The sequence below is a fragment of the Rhinolophus ferrumequinum genome, chromosome 2 (genome assembly GCF_004115265.2).
Source record: "Rhinolophus ferrumequinum isolate MPI-CBG mRhiFer1 chromosome 2, mRhiFer1_v1.p, whole genome shotgun sequence".
NCBI classification, from domain to species: domain Eukaryota; kingdom Metazoa; phylum Chordata; class Mammalia; order Chiroptera; family Rhinolophidae; genus Rhinolophus; species Rhinolophus ferrumequinum.
In genome coordinates, this window is record NC_046285.1 from 40419820 (window position 1) to 40428777 (window position 8958).

At 47.7% G+C, this 8958-nt stretch overlaps 1 protein-coding gene across 4 annotated transcripts; it reads left to right on the top strand.

Annotated features, from left to right (window-relative positions):
- The first annotated feature begins 322 nt into the window (after positions 1-322).
- Positions 323-8558, top strand: ZDHHC23 (zinc finger DHHC-type palmitoyltransferase 23). Of its 4 annotated transcripts, none has more exons than XM_033121645.1 (5): positions 323-599; positions 1154-1425; positions 3502-4212; positions 5758-5925; positions 7840-8558. In XM_033121645.1, the coding sequence occupies exons 2-5, from the start codon at positions 1265-1267 to the stop codon at positions 8105-8107; spliced, it is 1308 nt and encodes a 435-aa protein (XP_032977536.1). In that variant the 5' UTR covers positions 323-599; positions 1154-1264; the 3' UTR covers positions 8108-8558. The 4 variants fall into 4 exon arrangements, with proteins under 4 accessions (XP_032977536.1, XP_032977561.1, XP_032977550.1 ...); XM_033121670.1 differs by having other exon boundaries at positions 5767-5925; XM_033121659.1 differs by having other exon boundaries at positions 1256-1425.
- The last annotated feature ends 400 nt before the right edge of the window (positions 8559-8958 follow it).

Consider the following 8958-nt stretch of genomic DNA (forward strand, 5'->3'; position numbering starts at 1 on the left):
AGTACTTCGGAAATCCTCCAAGTCTCCAGTTTCCCGTATTCCCGTTTCAACCCCTCCCGGGCCCGAGGGCTTTGGAGGCTGCCCCGCCCACGCGCCGCCCGCTGGCACCTGCGAGGCCCAGCTGGGTCCGGGCTGCCGACTCGGGGGCGGGATGGGACGGGCCGGGCCCGCCCTGCGCCCCGCCGTCGGGACCCGCTTTCGGAAGCCGGTCCTCTGCTCCTCCTCTCCTCCGGGCGCCGGGGCCGCCTGCCGGGGGAGGGGCCTCGCCGGCGGGCTCCTCCGGCCGGGGGAGGCGCACGTGCGGGTGGGTGGGGATCCCGGGCGCCGGGGGCGGGGCACCCGGAAGCGCGCGCGGACTTGCCGGAGTGCGGCGGGGACGCGGGAGCACCGCCCGGACCGCGGCGGGCTGTAGTCACAGGTGGGCAGCGGCGGCGGCGAGGGGGCGGCTGAGCAGAGTCGGGGTCCCGGAGACTCCAGCCATCACGCCGGGAGCTTCGCGGAGCAGAGATCGGACACGTCCGCGCCTCCGGAGGAGCCGACCGTTCTCCCCTCTGCTTTGGCTTCTTCGGCTGCAGCCGCACCTCGGCCCTGGAGCGCAGGTAACTTCCCTTCCAAGGTCATTGTTGGGGCGGGGCGGTGCTCGCGGCCCGCCCACGTCCTCAAGGTTTGTGGGGACGGGAGAGGCGCTCCCTGTGCGGGGCTGGAGTAGAGAAGCGCGGATGGAAAAGCTGGGTGGGACCGCGACTCCGAGCGCTGTCCGGGCGCCGGCTGCCCCCCCCACCCCTAGCCGGGTCCCTGGCCCCCTGCAGCCGGACGCGTCCGCCGGCCCCAGCGGTAACCGCTACGTCTCTGCCCGCGGCCCCGAGGGTGAGTTTCCACCTGCGCCCAGGTTCGGGTGAGGACCGGTCGGCCCTCCCGAGCACACACCAGCAGGTGCGCGCAGCCACCCGCGTCCCGGCTGTCCCCGGCAGCGTGGTCGGCTGTCACCATGGGAACGGCTGGTGCCCAGACGGAGCCTGCCCTGGATGGGAAGAGGTGGTGAGGACGGCTTGGAGCTCCTAGAGCCCAAGAGCTCCCTGTCTGGTCAAGCCGAGTCAGAAAAGCTTGATGAAAATGGGACCCCCTCCCCCTCTTTTCATTTTTGATTTCTCAGGCGTTGGCGGTTAATCAGAGAGGCGTGGATGTGTTTACAAGATGTGAGTTGTGTTCTTTCCACCTTCACCTTTTGAGGGCTTCTTACGCCTCATGGTGACAGGTGGGAATCATGACACAGAAGGGCAGTATGAAGCCAGTGAAGAAAAACAAAGCGGAAGAACCTGAATTAGAGCCCCTGTGCTGCTGCGAGTACATAGATCGAAATGGAGAAAAGAACCACGTGGCTGCCTGTTTGTGTGATTGCCAAGATCTGGATGAAGGGTGTGATAGGTAAGAGCAGTGTTTCTTGATGCCGACTCCACTATCCCTTTTGAGAGCTACCATGTGTACTTGCAGCATAGCCGACCAGAGCACTAGAATTTGCTCGAGTCTATTTCCAAGTGTCTAAGATTGAGACTTGTCTTCTATGTCAAGGGTGAGGATTTTATAAGGATGAATTACTCAGTTGTGCACAACTGCTCAGCTCAGTGTACTAGGACATTATTATTTTTCGTATGAGGGGAGATGATGATGGAGAGAACAGGCAGATGAAGGTCAAGTTAAATGTATAAAATGTATTAAAAAAATAAAATGCAGGCCAGCAGAATCTGGCAGTAATTTTAAAAGGAACATATTAGTACCAGAAAGTTTGTACGTTCTCAGTGGTCTCAGCATTTAGAGACTGACTACTTGAGACTGGACTGCACCTGGCCACAAAGGGCCTTGAGGGTTGCAAGATCATTTTCCTGCTGTTGGAACTGGTTTCACCCGTTGTTTCTGGGGAGGAAATCCAACCAGAAGGCACCTCCCTCCTTTGTACTGGCTACTTTCAACATGAGCAGTAACACTGCCTCATTCAATGCTATTGTATTTGGCTTTTATTTTCACTCTTATCCCAAGTGATGGAAATTACTGTCCAAAAGGATAATTTTTAACATCGGTGAAAAAATTTTGTATGAAACGATCTTTTTCCATTTTCTAAGTAATTACATATTTTTATATATGTTATTTCTAAGCAATTATCCATTTTTTAATCCATTTTCTGAGTAATTATATATTTAAAAATTGTCGCCATATGGAAAGCATAACGTGGGAAGAATAAGGATGTTGGAAACTTGCTTTTCCCATTAATAGTTACTTCTGCTTTAAAAAGTCATTGCAATGGCAGATTGCTGATTTAGAACTTGGTGCATTAATTTAGCTATGAAGAGCATTCTTGGGGACCACTGTGGTCTTGACACCTGAATACCCCATAACCTTCTTGCAATTCTAACTTGACAATGTAGTCTTTTTTACAGGTGTCTTTAAACATAGATTCTTTAGACTTAGTCTAAAATCCATACTGAGAAAAGGGAGCACTTTGTGCTAATGAATGGAGAGATGATTCTGCTTCCATAATCTCTATCACTCAAGACCGCAGCTCTTCCATTAACCCGCTAACTCGTCCTCCCTCCCAGCCCTCGAGACCTGGGCTGTCCCTGAGTTCTCTCCTCTGCTCTTTCCATACGCTTCTCTGGAGATAGGCTCCTAGCATTTCCACTCTCCCACTGCTCTGGATGACCCCCATATAGTTATTTCCCACTTCCAAGTTCTATCCCTATTTTTGTTTCAATTGTCTGAAATCAGTGTTATCATTTCTTAAACTGTTCCTTTCCTTACTAGCCTAAGTGTGCAGGAAAAAAGTCAAGACTACCATGGGTCCACCAAGTGTAGTCATTTGAGTCATATTAGTTTGATCTCCATTCTTCCCTATGCAGACCCCTGTCCCTATGGAACTGGTTTACTCCCTGGGCCCAGGACGAGTTTTGTGCTGTACACGTCTGTCCCCTGGAAGGCTCCCTCCCTCCCTCTCCACCTGTATAACTGCAAACCAGCTGTCAAGGTGGAGCACAGATCCCACCTTTGCAGCAAGGGCCCCTCTGATGGCTCCACCCAGAAATGCTCACTCTCCTCTGCGCATTCCTTGTGATGTTTGACCATCATAGTTCACTGGGTGATTTTGCCGCTTTGTCCCTTATCTGATATATAAGTTCCCATCTCTTCATACGAGATTGTGAAATTTTTTGAGACTTCTATGTCTGTACATACCCACCCAACCACGTCTAAACAGTACTTGCTTGGAAAATGTGTGTATATATGTGAATTTGTTTCCTGGAGAACTAGTTTTCAACTGTTAATTAAACATCTTCTCGTTCATATTAAAAAATGATACATGAACCTACAAAGCTCATGTTTCGTAGTCAGGAAGCAGAATACGTGGCCTTTGGCCTCTTATCATTTTGCCTGCTGTTTGGCCTCCAGTGTTCAGTGGTTTTTAATTCAACAAACCTACATGAAATACCTTCTCTTTGTGTTCTTTCTGAATAGATGGATTACGTGTAAATCCGTGCAGCCAGAGACTTGTGAAAGAATCATGGAGACGCTCTCTGATCGCCTCCGAATTCCTTGGCTCAGAGGAGCCAAAAAAGTGAACATTAGCATCATTCCCCCTCTCATCCTCCTGCCCGTCTTCCTTCGCGTGGCTTCCTGGCATTTCGTCCTGGGGGTGGTGGTTTTGACTTCCCTTCCTGTGCTGGCTCTGTGGTACTACTACCTCACTCACAGAAGGAAAGAGCAGACCCTGTTCTTCCTGAGCCTCGGGCTGTTCTCCCTGGGCTACATGTACTATGTGTTCCTGCAGGAAGTGGTCCCCAGAGGGCGTGTGGGGCCCACTCAGCTGGCTCTTCTTACCTGCGGGTTATTTCTGATCCTCTTCGCCCTGTACAGAGCCAAGAAGAATCCAGGCTACCTCAGAAATCCAGCGGGCAATGACAGGTCTCTAGGCAGCGGCCAAATGGAGTGCCTGAACAGAAAAGGGCAGGAGAAGACCAAAGGGTTCCCTGGCACAGATACATCAGGCAGTCTCAACAGCCGCACGCTGAAGGACGGTCTAACGGGCTCTTCCAGGATGTTGGCTGGAAGCCCCACCAAGGTGAAAGAGGACTGGTGTGCCAAGTGCCAGCTGGTGCGACCAGCCCGAGCGTGGCATTGCCGGATATGTGGCATGTGTGTGAGGAGAATGGATCATCACTGTGTCTGGTATGTGGGAAAAATGTGGAGGCTTGCAAAGTGTAACTTCACGTGAGACTCTAGCCGTGTTTGATCTTCCTTGTTTCATCCTAAAATCTCTCTCCTTCCCAGCCTTACACCTTGTAGATATTTGTGAGCTGTTATGCTGTTCCCACTTAGTCATCAGTTTTTTGAGTTTCACGAATTTAGTTCTTTCACAGTCATTTCCTGAAGGTGTTTTTTTCTTTTTTGTTATTCTCTTTTGAGCTGCCCCTCACTTATCTTCTTCTTTGTAAAAGAGAAGCATTTACAGTTGAGTGATTTTTTTTTTTATTAAAGAATTTATCAGAATCAGTATAGGAGTGTTTCCTTGTGCTATTCCTTTTGAACAGAGTTCAAGAATGTGTTCCCATGTTTTTAGGTGATTCTTTTGTCCTCTCACCATACATCCTTAATCATTTTAACACTATTGATGATTTCTAGTCTACGTTATTGAGTTAAGGCCTCGCCAGATAACTTTCTATTTGTTTATTGATGGGGAGATGGGCTTTTTTGTCACCTACCTGCTGGCTAGTGACACATGAGGACACCGAAGGCCCATAAGATATAAAGTGCAACTGTTACAGATAATGTTGCAGCTTTACTGAATAAACCTTAAGCTAAAGGCAGTGTAATTAATTCAGGTGTGATTGCTGTTGGTAACATGTTTGCAACTTTGTTTTAACACAGTCAGTGGTCAATGAATCCTGCTTCTTATGGCTAGGATTCCAGTTAGGTAACATATTCCCCCCTCAGAAGGGAACATCGGAGAGGGTGAGGGGCTGAAAGGCCAGGAGTGCATTGGGGTGGACCTCAAGTGCAGGGCTCAAATACGGGGACAGCGCTTTTCTGGGGCTTTGTCTTTAGGAGTAAACAGTATTTTCATTTTAGATTTTTCCACTTGTATGTCTTTTTCATTTATTCATGTGTGTGAGTGTGTGTGAGTGTGTGGCCCGTTTACAAGTGCTCATTTGCAGAGAGCCTGCCAGCCTCACCCGCTGGGGCATCCTGGCGTCTCTGTACATCCTGCCCTACAAATGGCTGTGACACGAACTCTTTTTACCTAACAAGTCTGCATATCATCGAGCTGTTCTCCACCCTGCACCATGTTTTAACCTCTTGGGATCCATATATATATTTAATATATATTTTCCCATGCTGTGTAATACTTCTGATTTAGCATTTTTTGGTTTTTATAACTCTGATCAATCACCCTTATCATGGTGATTACAATATTAACTCTGTTCATAGCTGGATAATAGAATTCACATACTAATCTTTAGAGATTCTTCGCCCAGCTCTGCTTTTTACTTAGTCTCGTCCTTGAATTAATGGTATAATTTCACTTTTCAAAGAGCAGAGACTGTAAGACTGTCTCTCAGTGGACAAAGTTTTAATTCCCTAAAATTGAAAAATAAGAGAACTTTTTAATAACTGAAATTCACACTATTCCTGTTTTAAAAGCTTTTTTATTATGTGAGTTATAGAGAGAACTTTTAAAAACATGTTTGCTTTTCCCCCCTCTGCTGTTTTGAGGATAAATAGCTGTGTCGGAGAATCAAATCATCGAGCGTTTGTACTTGCCCTTTCCATCTTCTTGCTCACCTCGGTGTACGGGATCACGCTGACCTTGGACACCATCTGTAGAGATAGAAGTGTCTTCACAGCTCTCTTCTATTGTCCTGGAGTGTATGCCAATTACAGGTGAGATGGGGTTACCGCAGCCTGAGGTCCACGGAGAAGGGAAGGGGTGTCGTCATTAACGTAAGGGGCTGCGGTCGGCTGCTAGGCTCAGACTTCTCAACCAAAACCTCAGACAGGCTGTGGGGCTGCTGAGGAGCCCGGAAATTGCCAACAAAATAGTGCAATGCATAGGTGCATTTTTCTAGGATAATGTCAGAAGGATCATTGACCCTTAAAAAGTGAGGAACTAGTACTGTACAAGTAGGAGCAGGCTTCCTCAGGGACTTCCAGCGTCACGTGCCCAAGCAAGTGACAGTGAAACTAAAATAAGCAAATACAAATCCCAGGGTGTGTATGTGGTTCATTTCGTCATAAATATCACGGAACTCCTTACTTTACTGCTGCTTTCTGGTGCTTTTTAGCCCTAGCTTCATTTACTGCTGACCCTTTTGTGAAGTGCTTATAATCTCTATAACCTTTCTTTTCTATTTAATCTGTTGGTTTTCCCTGTTCCACATTTAAAAAAATTACCACTCCTGATTACTGTGGTATCTAGGTCAAAATTTCCTTCAGCATTATTAGTTTAGGCACATTTCTGTATTGTGAAGTTCTCCATACTTTGGCAGAAGCTGGGCGTTTTCCCCTTTGGCCTGAACCGCCCCCTCCCCTGAAAACCACGGCCTCTGAGTCCCTGCCTTTCTTTGTTTCCTCCCTTCTACTGTTTTCCTCTGATGTGGGTGCTCTGTGGTTTTCTCGGGTCGTATCTGAGCTGGGGCAACTCTGCCCCCACAGTCCTTTTCTTTCTCCTCTCTGTTTTCAGAGCAATCCCTGCTTTCTCTACACAGTGCCCCATGCAGGTCTTTGTGTTAGTCTGTGGCCCGATCTCCACGGCCATCCTAGATGTAGACATGTATGAGCGTTATTACAATAGATTGTTTCCCCCCGCCAGGGGAAGTTCTTTCTTTCTCTATGTTGAGAGTCTTAGTAGGTTGTGAAATTTTTCAGTAACACTGGAATTCTTCAGTAATTACTGTTCTTAGTAGGTTGTGACAGATGTCCTAACGCAGAGCATGTTACAAAGCTTGGGTTTTGTAGACTTTCTGTGGGCCACTGAAATGCCGAACGCAATCCTGCCATTGGTTCTCACTGCTCTGTACGGCGACTCATGTCTCCCAGCGGGGCCTCAGCTGGCCTCATCTTTGTGGTGATGTAATCATCTCCAAGGTGCCTTTTGGCTTAACAAGTGCAGATTCTGAATGAATTTATTTCCATGTAACTCCTTGGAAATCTTTGAGTGAAAATATTCAATTGGCAGGCGTTAACCGCTAGCCTCCTCTCACAGTCTTTACTAATGAGCTGAAAGGAGCTTTCTTGTCCCGTGTGATTCTGTTTGGCTTTAGGAAGCTGAATTTGAAGTGTGACGGTGTGCCTACACATCTTACAAGTAAAGGGCTTCTAGTTTGGGGAGTTGTCATTGGGCTGAAAAAGAATTGAAATTAAGGACTTCAGCACCGTGCCTGGGTTCCCACCATAGCTTCCTGAGGATGTTTATAGCAATCTCGTGGTGCCTTCGTTTAATCCGGAGTTAAGAACGAATTAGGAATTATCCATTCAACAAACAGATTTTGAATGCTGTTATGTCAGGCGCTGTGTTGGTTGTGTGGGGGTACAAAAATGCAAAAAACAAACAAACAAAAACCTTGCTATTCTAGTAGAACATACTAGAAAAAGAGGCACCAATGATTATAAAATAAACAGAACATGTTAATGGCCATGAGTTAAACAGGTTATTGGCATTTTGAGGATAGAAAAGTGTTTTCCAGTGGAGCAACTGGGGAAGGTGCCCAAGTACTACATGTGTAGAAATGTCAGAACAGTGCGCGCTTTCTGAATGTGAAAAGACCGGCTGCCCTGACGCCCCCATTCCGCCTCCAGCTCGGCCCTGTCCTTCACCTGTGTGTGGTACTCGGTGATCATCACCGCTGGCATGGCCTACATCTTCCTGATCCAGCTGATAAACATCAGTTACAATGTGACCGAGAGGGAAGTCCAGCAGGCCCTCCGGCAGAAGACGGGGCGCCGGCTCCTGTGTGGGCTCGTCGTGGACCCAGGCCAGTACAATCGGGGCTTCCTGCGGAACTGGCACCTGTTCTCCACCCTGGGCACTCGCCCCTTCCACCACCCTGCTGAGGACATTGTCTGAAGTGCCTTCTGCCTGGTGGGCGGCGTGAGGGGTGACTCCTCCCTCTGCTCCCTTCCCTCGTACGCTTCAGGGTCCATGCAGGATGTTTGTTTTTATCCCCAGTTTCTTAAAGGCATTATAGGGCCATGCTCAGGTTTAGAGAGTGGACTGTGAAGAAAGTAATTTTTCTTACTTCACAACTTAAGAGATTTTTATATTGGAGGAGTAAAAGTAGAGCCATTCCTTTCCAGTCACCTTGTTAACTAAACCACCAGAAGTCGAAAGGATGTGGATTGCTAATGCACAAATTGATAGAAGCAATTCCCATCCATTAGTGTGGGAGAAAGAGGCTTGGACTGGGATAGTTTCTAGTCCCTCATTTAATCGCTACTGTATTTCCCCGAAAATAATACCTAGCCAGACCGTCAGCGCTAATGCATTTTTTTGGAGCAAAAATGAACGTAAGACCCGGTCTTATTTTACTATAATATAAGACTGGATCTTATATAATGTAATATAAGATCCAGTCTTATTTTACTATGAGACCCGGTCTTACATAAGACCAGATCTTATATTAATTTTTGCTCCAAAAGACGCATTGGAGCTGTTGGTGCAGCTAGGTCTTATTTTCGGGGAAACACGGTAATAGCCATATGACCTGTAGTGGAGTCACTTCCCTGAGTCTCAGGTTTCTCTGTAAAGTGGGGTACTGATGCCTGCCCTGGCTCCCTCAGGGCCAGTGTGAGTGTCACCCGAGGGACGAGGGCTCTGGAAAGCACTGGGAAATAATGGAAGTGTCAGAGAGGTATGAAGTATTAGGAAAATCCCAAGACTGAAAAAACTGTTTGTGGGTCAGAATACTGAAGCCAATA